This window comes from Aspergillus mulundensis (genome assembly GCF_003369625.1).
Source record: "Aspergillus mulundensis strain DSM 5745 chromosome Unknown scaffold_10, whole genome shotgun sequence".
Classification (NCBI taxonomy): domain Eukaryota; kingdom Fungi; phylum Ascomycota; class Eurotiomycetes; order Eurotiales; family Aspergillaceae; genus Aspergillus; species Aspergillus mulundensis.
In genome coordinates, this window is record NW_020797898.1 from 920,893 (window position 1) to 940,140 (window position 19,248).

Consider the following 19,248-nt stretch of genomic DNA (forward strand, 5'->3'; position numbering starts at 1 on the left):
ACCATCGTGCTGACCGGCGCCTCGGGCCTGCTAGGCACCCACCTCCTTACCCAACTCATCGCCGACCCGTCCACCCACGAGATCATCTGCCTCGCAACCCGCCAACTAGCGGAGCGCCTCTCCACCGGCGACCTCCCCAGCAACCCCAAAGTAGTCTACCACGCCGGCGACCTCGCCGACCCACTCCTCGGCCTCAGCCAGGGAGAAGCCATCTCGATCTTCAGCCGCGCCGACGCCCTCATCCACAATGGCGCCGACACCTCACACCTAAAGTCCTACGCGTCCATCAAGGCCGCAAACACCGAATCAACACGCACCCTGATCGCCCTCTGCGCAGCCCGCGCCGTCCCAATCCACTACATCTCCACCGTCGGGGTCGCCCTATTCGCGAACCCGCCGGTCCCTTCCTTCCCACCTATTTCGGCGGCGGCCTACACCCCGCCTCCGGACGGCTCCCACGGCTACATCGCCGCCAAGTGGGCGAGCGAGCGCATGCTCGAGGCTCTAGCCCAGGAGCACGGGGTGAAGGTATGGATCCACCGCCCGTCAACAATCATCCGGGAGGGCGCGGCAGCGCGCAATGCAGCTGCGGCGGTCGACTGGATGAATGCGTTTGTGGAGTATATGGTGAGGATGAGGGCAGTGCCGCGGCTGGTGAATCTGCGCGGGGCGCTGGACCTGGTTTCATTGAAGCGGGTTGGTGGGGAGATATTGCAGTGTGTGATGCGGAATACCATTGAGGGGGTCAATGGGGTGGACTACTTGCATGAGGTAGGGGATGTGGTTATCCCGCTGGATGCTATGGATAGGTTTGTTAGGGAACGGGTTGGTGGTGGGGATGATGTGCAGGTTGATGTTGTTTCTGTGGCGGAGTGGGCGCGGAGGGCTGTAAAGGCAGGCTTGAATGCGGGTATTGCGGCGCTGATTGAGAGTATGGATGACCCGGGGCAGCCGCATTATCCGCGCATGCTGCGCGCATAGGTTGGGATGTGGCATATTGAAATGACCGCATCACTGTTCTGGAAGTTACTGTCTGCTGCAGGATAGCAGAAGCGCCAAGGCTGTAATGATACCTATGCACTCAGCCTCCCTCACATAGTTACTCTAGACTTACCATTCAGGTATGGCAATGTGGTAATTTTAGACATTTGGGGTTCAATATATATTTTGCGGGTTGACATAGATTCAATGCGGGTACACCTTACAAGGGAATTCACGTATTGGACCCCGAGAAACAAACACGTGACCTTTCGTAGGTACTAAGAGATTTCGGAGGCACTCTCGGTGGCGATACAAATACTGCAACAGAGGTGTTCTTAGCGAAAAGAATAAGAAGTCGCGTTCTTTATTTGCTAGTAGAAGATTGCTGATGACTCAAGACTCCTCTGGAGTTCTAGCTGTAGCCAGCCTACCGTAGGCTATAATTGGATGCCTGAGGCACACACAAACAGCACCCATCTGGGATTAGTCTATTTCTATGAATAGAACAAGCGTTGAAACTTGAAAGTACCATCAGCGCCTCAATATCAGCCCCAAGTAGCGTTCAAATGTGGTATGTCTGGGATTGCGACATCTATGCGAGAATCAGCATAACGACCTGACCAGAGTCTAGACCAAATCCACCAAGCTTTGACGGCCAAAAGTAGATCTAGAACTTTCTGCTTTCATTTTCAGTGCACCCATGGCCGGGGGTGGGGTCAGAGACCTGAGATCGTAAGCTTTTGAGCTTCAAGTACGTACTCGAAGCGTAAGCGCTACGGTGCCGTCGCGATCCTCCCAATCCCACATTGACGCACTTGTTGTCGCACCGAGTAACCTGGGTAGAGCGAGAGCTACAGACTCCCAAGCTCCGTACCAGACAGAACAGGCCAAGTAGCTTAGCAGGCGGAGACCAATTCTAGATGAGAGCGGATTTAAAGAGAGACTGCCAGGGCAAACAAAGAGCCTCATAGAGACTTCGCTCAAAGGCCGCATTTTCGATTCTAGCGCTGGTCCTTCTTTTTCACTCCGGATCTCATCCTCATCTCTTTCTTTTGATCTCTTCTTATATAGTTTCCTGGACGAAAGGCCAACGAAAAGATTGAAGACCACCTTGCGGATTGACGTGCCTCGCTGCTCAAACTATTCCAGAGTACTCGGTCCATGCCCATCAGACAAGACAACAGCATAGGAAATGCCCACTGCAATGTCCTATTTACCTGGTGAGTGCATCGTCAATTCCCGACGTTCGGAGAGGTGTGTATCAGCCCCCGAGCCACCTATCACACATAAAGCAATTGGGATACTTTGTACATAATCCTTGTACTTTGTAACCAAATGCCTGTAAACCAAGCCTCATCTTCATAACAACAATTTGCGCTTAGAATGGTAGCAGCTTCTAGCTGACCAGTTTGTCCGGAGCACCGACAAGGGGACACAGGTGGTTGGGACCCTTGGGTGCAGCCTCAAAGGAAGCACAGCGCCAGATTGACTCTGTATCTCGTAAAACAGGTACGTATGCAGACAATGCATCCACCTCCTACCTTTGGGAATCACCAGAAGTACGAATAAAGTTGACGTTGGCAGACAGTGCTATGTTTAGACTTCCATGATTTGCCGCCTGCTGAGCCACAGTCGGCGGCTGGGCACGACTCAGTTTCAACTTGGATGGGTCTGTTTCAGAACTGCCGTCCACGACAAGAATTTAGGGCTTGATAATTTGATATCGATTGACGCCCTGCGGAAGAAAAATGGAAATACTCCGGCGGGTGCTCTTGGCTTCGTCACGGTGACGTAGATCAAGAGATGGCACCACTTTTCATGCCCGTCGGTGTATTATGCATCCATATGCATAGTCGGGATAGTTTCGAGGTTGACGACCCTGCTGATCAGACTTAGGAGAGCTCTGAGCTGGCAGCTGAAGATCGCGATGATCACATAGGCTACATTAACATAGCAGGCTGAGTGGGTTCGGGTTGGCCCGTGTGGTCCCTCGATCCAGGGGGACGGGACAGCGAGGGAGTTGAGAGTCCGATGATACTGATATTAGCTGCTCCGGTTGACATATCACATAGGATTCCCGTGAAAAGGCGAAGGCCGGCCGTTGGGCATTCGGGATTCCCGGCGAAGACATGATTATGCAGAGAACAGGCCTCGCTGAGCCCTGTGGATATATCTCACCGCGGCAACCGCAGGAAGGGGATCAAAGAGGAGCAGAAATTCAGGGATAGCTTCGATAGCTACAGGCACATGATGCTCAGAAACCGACAGATTGATGCCCGACGAACCCCTTTCTGCCTGTTCTGCAGCGAAGTTCCTGGATAGTGGATACAGAACACACGGACTGGCCTCGGCTTGTGAAAGAGTGAAAGAAAAGCAGGGAGAAGCCGAGCCGGCGGACTGGGAGCCGAGTGGAAGCCTTGGCCGTGATTGGCTGCGATAACAGAGACTCCGCGCAAAGCTTGGGATCCACAGGGGCAAACGTAAAAACGCGGCGTTGCATTGCAGCACTTTGCACTGGGCGAGCACATGGCACTGGCAGAAGCCATGGCTGGCGGGCAGCGTGCCAGAAATGCTCCGATATCAACCTCCTGCAGCGTCGGAACCTCAGGAGGCGATCGTCATCGGCTCCCTATCATCTGTCACTGCCTTCACCACCATCTCCACCGTCTATCGTGGCCTGCTCTCCAATCATCCCGGCTGTGAGGTCATGGCTTCGCGTCGTCTTGGTCGTCGTCTTGGACGCTGAGTTATAACCCCACCAGGTCTCGACTGCTCTGAGCTGAAGTTTCTTCCCATCAAATGACTTTCTCTAGTGAAGAAGTGAAGTCTAGACCCGAATATTTTTGGTTCGTGCCTGGCGAAGTCTGGTCGCCAGCTCTCCACCCGTGGTCGTGGTCCGTTCGCACTCGATAGCGCAATTCTAGACTCGCTCTTCTAGAAGCCTCAAGATCCCTCCAGCTTAAATCCCTTCTCTCCTCGAATTTTGCCTTGTCCGCCATCGTTCTTCTGTTTCAACCTTGCTTCATCTTTCGCGAGACTCGTCTTCATAGCCGGACCAATGTCCGCACCGGAGGGCCACCCTTCCTATGAACTGCTTTCCCCCGCCAACACCCCTCCCCCACCACAGAATCCGGGCCAGGAAAACTCCAATCCAGCGCCCGCTGGTGTCGACAATGGCCCGGCCGACGCAGGGCATGCCGCAGAAGCCAACACACAGACCGTCAATGCCAGCGCAGAGCCTCGAGGCAATCGCGTGAGGTTCCGGTCGTTCAGCAGCTATCGGGAGGCGGATGATCGCGCACTAACACCGGAGCCTGCGCCTGCAGTGACTCGCCCTGCCTTCCTTCGCAATGACTCGGACTACTCCGTTCGCTCCTACCACTCCATGATGGACTACGATGCACCCTCTGCCAACGTTTCCGACACTTCCGCCGCAACGCTGGTCTCGGGCTCTCCGCCAGACTCCAACGGCCGACACAACTCGCAGCAGGATATCCCCATCCACGAACTAGGCCAGCCCAAGCCTGCCGACAGCCAAGCTAAAGACACGACCCCCAACCGCGACATGTCGGTCCGCGAGCGCTTCCGCAATGCCGGCCAGTTGATTCGCAAGAAGACCGTCTTTCTCGGCGAGCGGCTGGGCCGGGACGCTTATGACGACGGTGGCGATCTCGGAGCCTCTTTGCTCCCGGATGACCTTGAAGGTGTGCTGCCTCCACTTCACCACCACCAGCAGCGCGATGAGGAAAAAGCTCCACTTGACCCCAATGCTGGCGCCCAGCCGCCACCCAGTGCGGAAGCTCATCGCCTTGTGCGTAGCGTTACCCAGAGCCATATGCGTCGCCGGCGTCCCCGATCTGCCTACGCTCGGTCCGGTGCGAGCACGCCGGAAGGACTCCGACCGGATTCGTGGTACGGGTCTGGACGTGGTGGTATTCTGTCGCAGCTGCTCCGCCTCCAAGCCGTGCAGAGCTCTGGGAGTAGCAGTGCGCCTGTGAGCGATGTAGAGTCTGATGGCGACTCCCCGATATCGTCTGGTGCTGCGACGCCGAAGAAGGAAAAGCTGAAGTGGTACAAGAAGTCGAACACGCACTCGACTGCCTCGCTGGTCGGGGCGTCGATGAATCTGAGCTCTGCCACTCTACCTGCTCCTCCGGATGCGTTTATGACCCCAAAGCGGGGACGGAAGAAGGCGTATCGCAAGACAAGACTGGAAGATGAGATTCGTGTAACGGTGCACATTGCTGAGATTCTTGCTCGCCAGCGATACATCATGCAGCTCTGCCGCGCGCTCATGCGCTATGGAGCACCCACCCACCGCATGGAAGAGTATATGATCATGACGGCGCGCGTCCTCGAGGTCGAAGGCCAGTTTCTTTACCTACCTGGCTGCATGATCATGTCCTTTGACGATCCAACTACCCGTACTGCCGAAGTCAAGCTCGTCCGCGTTGTCCAAGGCGTCGACCTCGGCCGTCTCGCCGACACCCACAACGTGTACAAGAACGTCGTCCACGACCTCATCGGCGTCGAAGAAGCGATTTCCGAACTTGACCAGATCATGTCACGCAAGCCCCGGTTCAACAAATGGCTCCTTGTTCCTGCCTATGGTCTTGCTAGTATCGCTGTTGGCCCGTTTGCCTTTAGCGCCCGCCCCATTGATATGCCTATTATTTTCTTGCTTGGCTCGCTGGTCGGCTTCATGCAACATGTTCTCTCGCCCAAATCAGTTCTTTACTCCAATGTCTTTGAAGTCACTGCTGCTGTGCTGACTTCCTTCCTTGCTCGTGCCTTTGGCTCCATCCGTGCAACCATCGGAGGTGAAGAACAGTACCTCTTCTGCTTTTCGGCGCTCGCCCAATCTTCCATCGCCCTCATTCTACCAGGTTTTATAGTTCTCTGCGCCAGTCTTGAACTACAGTCTCATCAGATGATCGCCGGTTCAATTCGCATGATATATGCAATCATTTACTCACTCTTCCTTGGGTACGGTGTCACAGTCGGGACCACAATATATGGTCTTATAGACGGCAACGCGACGTCTGAAAGGGAATGCAAGAACCTTGATGTTTACAGCTCGGTCTACATCCAGAAATTTTGCTTCGTGCCCCTCTACATCATCTTCGTCGCGATCATCAACCAGGCGAAATGGAAGCAGCTGCCGGTCATGATTCTCATCGCGCTGTGCGGGTACGTCACGAATTACTTCTCTACAACCAAGCTGGGCTCGAACTCCGAAGTCGCGAATACAGTTGGTGCTTTTACGATTGGACTGCTGGGAAATCTCTATTCACGAGTCTGGCGCGGTCATGCAGCAGCAGCAATTTTACCTGCCATCTTCGTCCTTGTCCCCTCCGGTCTTGCCTCTAGCGGATCGCTTATTGCTGGCCTCAACTATGCGGATTCTGTCCGCGACGGGATCGAGAGCGGCAATACGAGCAATATCGCTAGCCAGGATACGTCCATTGCAAGTCTTGGTTTTGGCATGGTGCAGATTGCGATTGGAATCACGGTCGGACTCTTTGTTTCTGCCCTCGTGGTCTATCCGTTTGGCAAGAGGCGGAGTGGCTTGTTCAATTTCTAACCCTTTTCCCGGTCTCTCTCATGTTTTCAGGTGTTATATTGGGGTTCATGTTTCTCATGCGATACGTCCAGGACATACAGCACGATATACGTACACGATGGCATACAGTACATAGCTTTTCGGTCAGGTTTTGTTATTTAGCGAGCGAGCGATATCAGCGATTGGATATATTTTATTTGGCATAGATATGATATCAGCGTTGATCGTTATCTAATACAACGTGCGACATTCATCTCCATTATCATTTACCTCGATTTCTTGCGAGATGCAGGGCCCCTTTTGCACACAAATACCACGTACCAGAGGCACTAACACAAGAAACCCATGGCTAAATAACCAACAAGAAGCATCCAACAGTCCCATCCCCATGAAACACCAAAACCGCAGCCTCCTTCTCCCTAGCCATCGTCCCCCCTCACAACGCATCACAAACAACCCCAGCACCACCACCCCCTCCAGCAGGCGGCGGCGGCGCAGGAGGATTCCCCCCAGGCCTAACATACGCCGTCCCACGATGATTACAAACATACGCAGAAGCACACCACTTCCCATCATCGAGCCTGTACAGCTTATCCCAATGGTAGCTGTAGCACTTCAGCGGGAGGTGCATCTCATAGGCGTGCCAGGCGTCGCCCGCGGGATCCGGGTCCCTGATGGCCGGATTGATGTGCACGCTGAAGACGTCGCCGTTGGGCATGCGCGCGCTTACGCCGCCCGCTTGGCCCCAGGGGTACGAGCCGCTCCAGGGCACGTTCACCATCATTGTTGGTCTGTAGGTGTCGAGCCCGTTGCCGGTCCAGACGTCGCTGGCGTAGTAAATCATTTCGCGGGAGGTCGAGCCGCCGGCGTGCCCGAGGCCGATGCCGCAGTCTGCCAGCACGAGGTTTTCGGTAGGGGTTCGTTGGGATAGGATGGGGTGGGTGTTGAGGAGGAGGAGGAGAAGGAGGAGGAGGATTGGGTGCATTGTGGTTGTGGTTGTGATTGTGGTTGTGGTTGTTTTGATGGTGTTGGACTGGACGGACTGCTGGTTGAGGACGGACCGGATTGTTTATTTATGGACTACGGTACAGTGGGACGGTGAGTTCCTCCCTCGACGTCTTTTTGGTTTCAGCTGGGGCGCTGGCTGCCTCGACTTGCAGAAGGACTGATAGGTAGGGTATTCTCAGCTGAGGCCCAAGCTGTGCATTGCATACTCCTTAACACAAGCAGATATTGGACCCTGTCCATAAGCTTGCGTGCACTTGGCTCTTGATGGATCTCTTTCTCCCTCTCGGCTATTTTGACTTCACGTTTCTTCCCTTAGCAAACATGTTTATTGCAGCTGGAATCCCGCACGCATCATACGCGGGTCTTCTGAGACTCACTGCTACGACTTACATCGCCTATTAAGACGATCTAGATCAGCCTCACTAACGACTTTGCATCTATAGCGCAATCATCATACGACGATGTGCCGTGTCTATGGACATCGCTCGACTCAGCTCGTCGTGGATTGCTCCGTGGCTCGGTACACGTCGCAGTGCTACCATGACCATGCATGCAAGGCCGTACAGGGTCTAGGTCTAGTGGTCAAAGCGATGCTTCAGACGTCTTCCAGCCCTGTCGGAGGATGAGGCATTCAGCTCGCGGTTTGACCGAGATGCAGCAAGATCATGGCTATAAGATTTGTCAAGTCCGCCATGACAACTCGCGCCGTCCACGATCCATCCAGCCATAACCCGAGTTAACAAACACATTGACCTTACCAAACCATGATTCCCTGCAATCCCTCCAACCTCTCTCTCCTGCCGCTCCTCCTCACCCTATCCCCCATCCACATCCACGCCAACCTCCTCACCCCCTTCAGCACAACCGCCAGCCCCGGCGCGCTCAAATTCCAACCCATCCTCGACTTCGACACCGACAGCTGCGACCAAACCGCCGCAATCAGCACCTCCGGCGATCTAAACACCGGCATCTCCATCCCCATCCGTCCAGACCCGCAACCAACCTCCTGGCTCCGAGAGGACCCCCTCGCCGCACTCCCAACCGCCGCCGCCAACGCGACCACGTCCACGTCCACGTCCACGTCCACGTCCACGTCCGAGCCCGAAACCCGCGCAAGCCCCAACCTCCGCGGCTGCCGCGACCGCAACCGCCTGGACCACAGCCAGACGTACGTCCGCGAGCGCTGCAACCACGGCTGGTGCGCGTACCTGTACGCGTACTACTTCGAGGGGGACTTCGGGTGGCTGAACGCGCACACGCACGACTGGGAGCATATCATTGTGTGGACGCTCAACGACAACGTGTTCTTTGTCTCGTGGTCCGCGCACGGCAAGTACACGACGCACCACCAGTCGACTGTGCGGTTTGACGGGACGCATCCGAAATTCGTGTATCATCTTGGTGGGTGGGGGACGCATTCGTTCCGCAAGGCGGAGGAGGGTGATGAACGCATCGAGAACGAGACCGGGGGCTGGTTTAGGGCGCCGCTTGTGTCGTTGGAGAAGCTGGGTTGTGAGTTGAATCGGAGGTTGCTGGGGCATGGGTGGGGGAGTGCGCAGATGGATCTGAGGAAGGATCGGTTTGGCAAGGCGCTGGATGATTGGATGCCCTGGGACGCGAGGAACAATGAGAAGTTTAATCCGTGGGAGCCGGTTGTGCCGGCTTGGGCTTTGTGAGTATGGGGATGCAGGGATATCTGTCGGCCTCTGTTTTACCTATTGATGACCAGCCCAGATGTTCGTTCTTCGTATCTGGATGTTGTCCTCGAGCTTCCAAGCTTCAATTGAGATTCAATATTATCCTATTTCAATGTTCAATGCCCCAGAATACGCCAAAAAGACCAACAACTCAAGGAAACCACTGCACCCTAATTCAAATACGCACCCTTCGTCTCTTCATGCACAACATCAAAAAGCGGCTTCGCACTGAAGTACCCTGCCATCGGCGTGCCAACAGTCTTATATGTAAACGCCGCGTCCGCCTCATCGATCTTGACCGTCGCGCCTCCGCGTCCCGCAGCCGCCGCATCAGCAAGTAACTGCGCATGACAGCACTTCTCCAGACTAACGAACCAGAAGACTGTCTCTTCAATCGTCTTGCCCACAGTAAGCAGACCATGGTTCTGCAGGAGCGCAGCTTTCTTCGAGCCCAGGGCAGACGCGATATTCCGCCCTTCCTCTTCGGCGAGCACGACGCCGTTGAATTGGCGGTATACGACGTGGTCCTGAATGACGCCATCCGTTAGCATCACCCCCTCCATCCTTATTCTGCCCACGACCGACTAGGCAAACGTACATTGTAGAAAGCACACGAATCCTGCGTGATGATATCCAGTTCCCGCCCGAGCGTACAGAACGCCCGTCCATAGAGACTGTGACTATGCGCCGCACACAGGACATCGGGCCTGGCTGCGTGGATCGCAGAGTGAATCATGAATGCCGCGGCATTGAGGAGCCGACACGGCCCGCCGGCTATGACATTCCCCGAGTGATCGACCTGGATCAGATCCGACGCTTTGATCTGGCTGAACGCGACGCCGAATGGGTTTACCCAGAAGGTGCTGGGGTCGATTGGGTCGCGGAGGGTTATGTGGCCGGCGACTCCTGGAAAAGATCGTGGGCATTAGCGTTGCGTGCATTTGAGTAGTGACGAAAGGATTTTGAGGAGTTGTATACCCTCGTCATAGCCGTTCTTGCCGAAGATGCGGAATGCCGCGGCCAGACGGCCCTTTAGGTACTCTTGTTCTTTGACCTTGTCTTCGAAGACGGGGGGCTTGGGGATGGGCATCTTGACTTTTGAGGAGGCGGCGGAGGTTTCTTGGCTGTTGCCGCTGGCATTGCTGGGAGGGGTGGATGAGGGGACGGTCGGAGGGTCTGTTGCTGAGGGGTGCATTTTGCTTCTTTGTTGAGTGGAGAGTGTCTTTCTTGATGAATGTTGAATTTCCCAACGATGGCCTAGATAGATGGAGAAAGAGAGAACGTACGCAAAGCAGAAAAGAAAGGAAATGGCCGAAGCGACTGTCACCCAAAGGGCGCAGTACAGTATAGGTAGGACCCTTGCTTATCGGGCGGGGTAAATGCGAGTGCAGTTGCAATAGGCTCCCAAGCTCCCAATGGAACCCCTCCACTGGAACGCGCATATCCGAGGTTCCCCTCACAATAGTCACGAATCACATCCAATCTATTACAACCATAGAAACACCTCTATTTCACCTCTATTGTACACCAAACAACCTAAGAACAAGCTACGCCATCCCCGCCTCCTTCCTAAACACCCCCTTCGCCTCCGCACCAACAAGACAATCAACCCATCCATCCCTCCTCTTACAATAGATCTCCCCCGCCAGTTCCCCCGTGACCCTGCGCGACTCCTCATCCAGAGTCCCCCACTTCAGCGCCGCCCAGTCCGCCCCCTCCGGCGACGACGTAAAGTGGCATCCGCAGTCCGGGCAGAAGATGCGCGGGAGGGGGTTCCCGCTGTCCGTGCTGTTGTCCGTGAAGGTCTTGGGGTGGCCGGAGGTGTAGCGGAGCTGCGAGGGGTTGATGATGATGTTTGTGGAGAAGGGGCCGCCCGTGTACTTTTTGCAGCTCGTGCAGTGGCATGTTATGACCTGTTTCGCAGTAGTGTTGGTTAGTGTTCTTCTAATGCAGGTCGTACTCGTAGCGGAGAGGGGCAGGGCAGGTTGGGAATGTGGGGAGGGGAAGGACCTTGGGGGTTGGCGAGGAGGCTGGAAGGTCGATGGCGTAGGTGATTTTGCCGCAGAGGCAGGCGCCGTTTAGGGTCTTGGTGGACATGTTGGATGGTGGTTGTGGCTTCTTGGTTTCTGTCTCGATTGAAGACAATTGTGTTCGGAGAATTGAGTGACCTCATGTTGTGGGCTTTACCTTCGTGGCTCCACATTCATTACTAAGGCAAATTTCTCGGAAGGGCATCATGAACGATTTGTATAATTAGGGTAGCTTCGGAATATTTCAAGATGTATTACAACCATGAGCGGTAGGGGTATACGGAGTAATGAGGCTAAAAAGTATGAATGTTTCACCTCACAATGGGAACGGAACCTTGATCCTTCGCGCGTCGTCCAGCGAGCTCGCTTCTTCCAGCTTATTCGGAGCGCCGAGCATCGGTTTGAGGTCAGCGTCGCACACTGTCCCCGGCGCTGGGAGCTCGCCTTTCTGAAAGTACTTGCGGATGGATTGGTCGACGCATGTCGAGGGCGCCGCAAGGGTGGAATGCTACGCTCGTTAGTGTCGGATGGGGGAAAACCAGCGCCTAACTTACACCCTCTGAGTCTTGCTGGAGTAATACCGACCCAGGGAACGCACTGGACATCTTCTTTGCGCTGTTGGGGTTAGTAAGTCTTCCGAAGTTGGACGGGTTGAGTTCTACCTTGCTAAAGGGGTGACCGGGTCGAGGATGTTATTGACGAATAGCAAAGGAAATGAGGTATTTCCGGTCACAGGAACTACCAATGTTAGTAAATTATAATAGTGACGAGGATTGGCGGCCTACCTTGCATCTTCCACTTGGGCTTGACACTCCACCCAGCACAGTCGAGCCTCGTGTGAGCCCAGTAATCTCCTATCACACTGCTGAGCTCCTGAAGATCTCGCCAATGCCGCTGGAAGTCCTGCTCGTCTGTCGATTGCATGTACTCTGCATCTGAGCACAAGATGGCAGAACTGGAATATAGCTCGTTCTGCCCTAGCGCCTCACACTCAGATGACCACGGTCCAGCGATCAGACACTCATCGGAAGGACATGATGAGGAGCGACGCCCGAGTTTGAAGTCAGCCAGACCGGAACCGTCACCCTTGAGAAGATCGCCTGCAATCCCCGCTAGGTAGGTGAAACCGGCCAAAGGCTGATAGACGGCAATCCGCAAAACAACCTTCAGGTCAGACCACGTCACGACTTCCGGTCCTCGCGTCTCAGAGGGCAGAACGGCAATCGAAGAATTGTACAAAGTACTCTCAAGCTCTTTGTACATCTCCTTGATTGCCGCGGGGCCGCCTTCTGCGTAGAACGGGCATTCCGTCCCGATAATATTACAATAGAGGGAGAACTTATCAAATATGGCGTCAGCATCTCCAATGGGCTCCGGGCCAACTCCCGAGTAGTACTTGTCCGCATCAACCACGGCATCCAATACCATGCGTTCAACGCGGTCCGGAAAGAGCGCAGCAAAAGTGGCACCAAGAACGGTCCCATACGATCGGCCCCAATACAAAAGCTTCTCCTGCCCACGGTGCCATCTAGTCTTCGAAAGGATGGACTGCTGTGCAGCAAGGTCATTAGCTTTGTGCTGTTGCTGAGCTTCCAGGCCTTGCTTTTGCCGCCACTCGCCGTGCCGCTCGATGATCTCTAGCATATCTCTAGCAACTGGAGGCGTGTTGGTATGCTCTCCCAGAGCGTCCCCGCCGGCCAAGGGTGTCGAAATGCCCTGTGAACATGATGGATTGAGTGCCATGGCACGCTGCCAGTTCCGCATGAACGACTCCGCGGAACTGCCGAGCATCCCATCCGCTTCGGCTTGAAGCTCCCAGTTTCTTTGGGAGGAAAGATCCGGGAAGCAGCTAAAACCTGGGGTCGTGTTGTTGACACCGCGAGGATCGAATCCAATGATATCAAAATACAGATCTGAAGATTGGTCCACCTCGGCAGGGACAATATTCGCATCCGCGATGGTCTGGAGATTGCGCCCGACTTCTAAGGCCTGAGCAACTCCGGAACCACCAGGGCCACCTGCATCAGTCAATAGGCAGCCGACAGGCAAGGGCGACATGCGTACCAGGATTGATCAGTATTGCGCCGCCATATCGGGGGTCCGTTACGGGAACCTTCGCCGGGAGTCGGGCGATAGCAATTGCCATGCGAGTCCCCTGGCCATCTAGCCGATGGTAATCCATCGGCACATCAAGCCGGGCGCATTGGAAACCATCGAAGCAATCATGGTACTCCAGAGATTCTGACGGGTTGATCTGCCCCCGTTAGCCTTGGAAGCTGTATGATCGCAATCATCAGACCTGGTCCCAGGAGAACCGAGTCTTCAGCTCGGCAGACGAGTTAGGGCTGATTTTTGCATGAGAGATTGGGAACAGCCACCATGTCAGCCCCGCAAGAACCGTCAAAGCCAGCACGGTGGGACTGGCAGCCCTTCTTCGGGTAGGCCCGCCTCGCCCTACAGAATCAACATGACGGCTGAAACTGTGATGTTTACGATCTTCCATCGCTCGACTGCCGCTTCACAGGTGCATCCGGTCAGACGCCAATCGAGCCTTTGCGGCTTGACCGCGGGCAGGAAGGGTCTTAAGTAGCGCCCTGTGTGGGCCTTATCTCGCATTATTGGGGACGGCTGAGTCGCAGATTTCCTCTGCGAGTCCGTGCTGATAGACGAACATGCGCGGGATGGTGATCCTCCACCGACGAATAGATGGAAAGGGATATGCAATCTCAGCAGCATGACAGGCGGTCAGACATGCAAGGTGATCCCAGATTGGAGGGAAGGCCTAGGTTTCGGCAAGGGGGCATCTCTGATCCTGTGTGGAGTGTGCCGAAGGAACCATCTTCGCATCGCGCTAGCGTAGAGCAGCTGATACCTAGCCAAAGTCTGCTTTTTGATGGGCCAACAGCAGCGCCTGCTTGAGGTGACCGAAAAAAAAGCAATAGGCCGGACTCGACCACTCATCGTATGGTAGTTGTCACAATTACGAGAGGACTCGAATACGAAGTACGTGTAACATGCTTGAATTTGAGAACCAGCAGAAGAAACGAAATGCGCTGGATCCCTTTTGACAAGAAAGGTTGATCCCTGGTTGCTGGCGGGAATATTGTAGGTGATCCAGTCAGAGGACCAGAAGGGCTCGTTTCTGCCACCAATAACAGTCACCGCCTGCTGATTGTGGGCTTTGATGGGAGAGGCACGTGACGGACGCGACGCGTGGAGCGGAATGGATGGATCAGAAAACGAGATTGCAAGGGTCTGGTCTTATCGTTCATGACGCAGGTTGGAGGGGTTCTTCTTCTTTTTCTTCTTCTTCAACTATTCGTACTATCTTTCTAATTCAATACTACCTCAATATTCTTTCAATCTGTGCGACGCAATGGAACTGATGCAACTCCAGGAAGATGACGTGGACGCGAAGATTCGACAGGCGGAGGAGGAACTGGCGAACCTACGCAAGCAACGCGCTCTGATCGAACTGCAGAACCAGCTGGCTGAGGAGCAGCGATTACTCGCCGATGCGCAACAGATCCCACCCCAGATCACCGCCGTACACCCCGTCGTGCACCCTGACCCTCCGCATTTCCTCGGACGCTACCCCGTCGTTGCCCTCGAACCGGAACAACCAAGGTTTAAGCGATCGGACTCAGAGTTGACATTGGCGCAAGAGGATGGACTCTTAGCTTTTCCAGAGCACACCCCTATGCTGCCCGTGACCAAGGTGTATCACGGCATCCACCGCAAAGAGTTTCTGCAGCTTATGCGTCGCCTGGAGACGCACTTTGCAGAATGGCCGCACTACTACGCGACCGACGACAACAAGGTGGTCGAGGCGTGCCGACATCTGTCCGAGGGTATAGCTGTGAAGTGGGCGCTTGTGCGACTCACGCCGGAGGACAGACGGACGTGGCCGGAATTCTGTGTCTGGTTGAATTCAAATATACGCAACTTTGTCAACCCCGACATTGCGGAAAGGAGATACAAAGCCGCCCGCCAGCGCAGGGGGCAGACTGTCAACCGGTTTGCGAAAATTCTCGGATCGCTGGAAGTAAACCTGCCACGTCTTGTCACAGATTATGAACGGTGCGAGCGACTCTGGATAGGTGTTTTACCGGAGGTCCGGAATGCATCTCGGTCCGGCTTCCCAGCATCCTATCATACCGGCGTGACACAGCTAATTGCCGCGGGGAGGACCTTGACACGCGAGCGACCGCGGCGAAAGAGACGTCGAGGAGGTCGAAGGGCCGCTGCGGCCGCTGTGTAAGACAAACGCCACAAGCTCAGTTCTGGCTTTGTTTCGGACTCGGCGTGCAAGTCTGTCGGTGTAACGCTGGCAAAGGACTGTCAGCTCTTGAACTTTTCACGAATCATGTGGTCAAGTTGTAATCAATGTACATATAAATGCTCAGCTCTGGCAAACATGAGAATCAAGGCTGAGATGATGATGCCCGAGCCAAAGCCAGAGCCGTAGCCAGACTTTATGATCACTTTATCATACCCGTCCGCTTATCTGAGGGACGTATTCGTGCTTGCCAACAAAGCAGCGCTTGGGCCTCGGGAATGCCGATTAAGACAACATGAGTCTTCACAGGATTGCCAAGGAGCCCAGGCAGAGCGCAATTGGGCGTACAATGAGGGGTTTCTCCACGCGCACCGCCTCAATGGACCTCCTGGAGCGCGTGCTCACCTGCTGCCGATTGGAAGTGTGTGATCTGCAACGTCTAGGCCGGTGCCATAGACGTGTACAAAAGATCGAAACTGTGCAAAATCTTGATGCACCGGGCCATGGGATGGATGACGAATGACTCGGTGGAGTCTTCAGCCCGTGGCCGGCGATCAGCCATTAGATCCTCCTAGTCCAGTCCCGCTGTGGCTAACTTGACCTGATCTGATCTGCTCTTGTTCCAAGTTTCTTTCTCTCATCTCAAATTTTCTACTCACCAGCAGACGGTGCTCAGACTATCGATCAACCGCTAGGTTCTAGCCTCTCCCTGATCATCGCATGTTCGCGCCTTCAACATGTTGGATGACGTATGGGCTGGGAGCTCCACGTGCTCCCTGTCTAGCGATGGGATCTCTGTCGAAAAGATGAAGCAGGAATTTCACAAAGCCTGGCCTCAATGCCCAGAGAAAGCCATGGATTTCGAAGTCAACGAGAAACCGCCGCAAGATGAACCCGTGGAAGTTGCTGGTGTTACCAAAATCAAGGCTGTCGAAGCTGTTGGTGGAAAGAAGGGCAAATACTTCATGTACGCCGGGTTGGCAATGATCATGATCATCTTCGAGCTCGACAATTCAACCGTCGGGACGTATCGAAACTTCGCGACGTCCGACTTCAACCAGCTCGGGATGCTGGCCACCCTGAACACCGCCGCCAGCATTATCACTGCTATCGGCAAGCCGCCTATTGCAAAGTTATCAGACGTGCTCGGGCGAGGCGAAGCATACATCATTACTGTCACCTTCTATATCCTCTCCTACATTCTCTGCGCCTCGTCAAAGTCTTTCGACACCTATGCTGGCGGCTATGTCTTCTACGCACTCGGCCAGGCGGGGATGGCCATCCTCAACTCCACGATTGTCTCGGATCTCTCCTCAATGCGTTGGAGAGGGTTCGCGTACAACATTCTCTATATTCCGTTTCTTGTCACGCCGTGGGTCTCCGCGTTCATCGTTGACAGCGTGGTCCACGGAATTGGTTGGCGCTGGGGAATTGGCATGTTCGCAATCTTGATGCCGTTCTGCGCGAGCTTTATCATCATCACTCTCCTGGTCTTTCAGCGGCGCGCAAAGAACGTGGGTCTCATTCTCAATGAGCGCCTCACCATCTACAGCTTCTGCTCTCGAATTGACCTAGGCGGTATAATGCTTCTCAGCGGTGGCTTCGCATTGGTTTTGATACCCATTACTCTCGCGGCTACTGCGACTGACCGATGGTCCACACCCTGGGTTGACGCCTTGATCGTCCTGGGCGCAATAGTTCTCGTCTCGCTTGTACCATATGAAAAATATCTTGCGCGCCACCCGATTGTTCCGGTGCGCTACTTCCGGACGATGTCAGTGGTCCTCTCTGTGCTTCTAGGCTGCATTGACAACATCGGATACGGCGCAACACATACCTACCTCTTCGTCTGGTCCATGGTCTCGCACAACTTTTCCCCTCGCGATGCCCAGTTCCTGACCTACACGAACGGGGTCGCCCAAGCGTTAAGTGGAATCGGAACAGGGCTCCTAATGTATCGATACAGAACGTACAAATGGATTGGCGTAGCAGGCGCCGTTGTCCGAATGGTTGGGTATGGGGTCATGGTACGCCTGCGCACGAATGAGAGCTCTGTCGGGGAACTCTTTGCCGTGCAGCTCGTGCAAGGGCTCGGCAGCGGCATTATCGAAACTATCATTATCGTTGCGGCGCAGATATCTGTCCCACATGCTGAATTGGCCCAGGTCACTTCGTTGGTTATGCTTGGTACTTTCTTGGGCAATGGGATTGGATCAGCGGTGGCGGGAGCTATATATACTGGGCAGCTGCGGAGCCGGCTGCGAGTGCATTTGGGCCCGGGCGTCAGCGAAGACCAGCTTACGAGACTTTATAATTCGATTACGGGGACGTTGCCGGACTGGGGGACTGCTGAACGAACTGCTGTCAATCAGGCTGTAAGTCAGCTAATTTCCATACGTACGTCAGCTGCTAACAAATACTAGTATTCCGATGTTATGGGGTTTGTGGCCTGCCCCCAGTGTATGTCTAAACACGAATACTGATTTTCGCAGGTACATCACCATTGCAGCGCTAGCCTTTGCTGTTCCAATCGTCTTCTTGTCTCTCCTTCTACCTAACAAGAAGCTCGGGTATGTCTGCTCTCGAATCTACCTACAAAATGCAGCTAACCTCTCCAGCGACGGACACAACCTCGTACAAGAGTCGCCATCGTCAGACTCAGTCGACGAGAAAAAGTCTCACATCTAACCTAATACGTCTCCGCCATATAATATTCAACGATAGCCATGAATGAACGACCATGAACTGCCTGCTATCCAAGCGCAGGCACACAAGTAAACTTCTTCCCCACCTGATCCCTCAGCGCATTCTTGACAATATTCCACACATGCAAGTCATACGCCTCCCCAATATGCCCAATCCTATCATCCGGGCACAAATCCTGCACCCAAACATTCTCCACCCCGTCCTCATGCACAAACGACGTCGACGTAGGCGTAACCATCTCATCAAACTTCGACGCAATGACCGTAAGCCTGTTCCCCGCCTGCACAATTGGCATCCCATCATTCAACCGCTCCACAGCAGCCCCGTCAGGCCCCAGATCATCGCACGCCGGACACCCAACAGCACGAAGGAGCCCGCCAATGATCTCCCGCGACGCATCACCAAGGATATACGCCAGATTATAGAGGCCAATGAACGTGGTCCCGCGCGTCGGCGGCGCAATAGACACAATCCGCTCGACGATCTCCGAGACCCCGTCCTCGAACTTGGGCACATAGAGAGACTGCATTGCGCCCTCGGAGTGGCCCACGATATCGACTTTGTCTGCGCCTGTCTCGTGCGCCACCCGCTTGATGTACGCTGCTATTTCCTTGGCGGAGTCTGCGAGGGGGCGCAGGCCGCCGACGAACGGGAACCCGTCGTATGCGCCGTAGGTTTCGGCGAAGGTGCAGAAGCCTTGGGTTTGGAGGAATGCTTGGAGGAGGTTCAGGTCTTCGTAGTAGGTTGCGCCTAGGCCGTGGAGGAAGACGACTGGGTTGCTGTTGTTTTGGGGGCGGCAGTTGAAGTCGTTTATGGCGGATGAGGCCGTGGTGAGGGTGGATAGGGCTAGGGTTAGGGTTGTGAGGATTTGGAGGTGCATTGTCGTGGCTTGGTGGTTGCGGTTATTAGGATTATTGTATTAAGAGGTTGTGGATGAAAGAGAATGATCCAATGAGTGATAATGGTGGATGCAAATGACCGTGT

At 54.6% G+C, this 19,248-nt stretch overlaps 10 protein-coding genes across 10 annotated transcripts in view; 5 read left to right on the forward strand and 5 right to left on the reverse strand.

Moving 5' to 3' along the window:
- DSM5745_08687 (Polyketide synthase) overlaps positions 1-981 on the forward strand; it is a gene marked incomplete at both ends in the record, with an annotated part of 8,987 nt that extends 8,006 nt beyond the window's left edge. The window contains one exon of the mRNA XM_026750703.1: positions 82-981. Within this exon, the coding sequence (XP_026600716.1) occupies positions 82-981 (900 nt within the window). The remainder of the gene's footprint in view (positions 1-81) is intronic.
- A 3,058-nt stretch (positions 982-4,039) lies between these two features.
- Positions 4,040-6,565, forward strand: DSM5745_08688 (uncharacterized protein; the record flags this gene model as incomplete). The annotated part of the gene is made up of 1 exon (XM_026750704.1): positions 4,040-6,565. The coding sequence occupies one exon, from the start codon at positions 4,040-4,042 to the stop codon at positions 6,563-6,565; it is 2,526 nt and encodes an 841-aa protein (XP_026600717.1).
- Positions 6,566-6,980: 415 nt separating this feature from the next.
- Positions 6,981-7,529, reverse strand: DSM5745_08689 (uncharacterized protein; the record flags this gene model as incomplete). The annotated part of the gene is made up of 1 exon (XM_026750705.1): positions 6,981-7,529. The coding sequence occupies one exon, from the start codon at positions 7,527-7,529 to the stop codon at positions 6,981-6,983; it is 549 nt and encodes a 182-aa protein (XP_026600718.1).
- Positions 7,530-8,316: 787 nt separating this feature from the next.
- Positions 8,317-9,228, forward strand: DSM5745_08690 (NPP1 family protein; the record flags this gene model as incomplete). The annotated part of the gene is made up of 1 exon (XM_026750706.1): positions 8,317-9,228. One exon carries the CDS (start codon positions 8,317-8,319, stop codon positions 9,226-9,228), a length of 912 nt encoding a protein of 303 aa, XP_026600719.1.
- A 191-nt stretch (positions 9,229-9,419) lies between these two features.
- On the reverse strand, positions 9,420-10,444 carry DSM5745_08691 (class II aldolase/adducin family protein; the record flags this gene model as incomplete). Its single annotated transcript, XM_026750707.1, has 3 exons — positions 9,420-9,776; positions 9,848-10,155; positions 10,228-10,444. The coding sequence occupies 3 exons, from the start codon at positions 10,442-10,444 to the stop codon at positions 9,420-9,422; spliced, it is 882 nt and encodes a 293-aa protein (XP_026600720.1).
- A 352-nt stretch (positions 10,445-10,796) lies between these two features.
- Positions 10,797-11,346, reverse strand: DSM5745_08692 (GFA family protein; the record flags this gene model as incomplete). The annotated part of the gene is made up of 2 exons (XM_026750708.1): positions 10,797-11,139; positions 11,210-11,346. 2 exons carry the CDS (start codon positions 11,344-11,346, stop codon positions 10,797-10,799), a joined length of 480 nt encoding a protein of 159 aa, XP_026600721.1.
- A 249-nt stretch (positions 11,347-11,595) lies between these two features.
- DSM5745_08693 (putative proteinase) lies at positions 11,596-13,425 on the reverse strand (the record flags this gene model as incomplete). The annotated part of the gene is made up of 5 exons (XM_026750709.1): positions 11,596-11,787; positions 11,834-11,894; positions 11,942-12,017; positions 12,065-13,297; positions 13,344-13,425. 5 exons carry the CDS (start codon positions 13,423-13,425, stop codon positions 11,596-11,598), a joined length of 1,644 nt encoding a protein of 547 aa, XP_026600722.1.
- Positions 13,426-14,655: 1,230 nt separating this feature from the next.
- On the forward strand, positions 14,656-15,540 carry DSM5745_08694 (uncharacterized protein; the record flags this gene model as incomplete). Its single annotated transcript, XM_026750710.1, has 1 exon — positions 14,656-15,540. The coding sequence occupies one exon, from the start codon at positions 14,656-14,658 to the stop codon at positions 15,538-15,540; it is 885 nt and encodes a 294-aa protein (XP_026600723.1).
- A 755-nt stretch (positions 15,541-16,295) lies between these two features.
- On the forward strand, positions 16,296-18,246 carry DSM5745_08695 (putative siderochrome-iron transporter; the record flags this gene model as incomplete). Its single annotated transcript, XM_026750711.1, has 4 exons — positions 16,296-17,933; positions 17,982-17,998; positions 18,051-18,128; positions 18,177-18,246. 4 exons carry the CDS (start codon positions 16,296-16,298, stop codon positions 18,244-18,246), a joined length of 1,803 nt encoding a protein of 600 aa, XP_026600724.1.
- Positions 18,247-18,310: 64 nt separating this feature from the next.
- On the reverse strand, positions 18,311-19,144 carry DSM5745_08696 (esterase/lipase family protein; the record flags this gene model as incomplete). The annotated part of the gene is made up of 1 exon (XM_026750712.1): positions 18,311-19,144. One exon carries the CDS (start codon positions 19,142-19,144, stop codon positions 18,311-18,313), a length of 834 nt encoding a protein of 277 aa, XP_026600725.1.
- Positions 19,145-19,248: the final 104 nt, after the last annotated feature.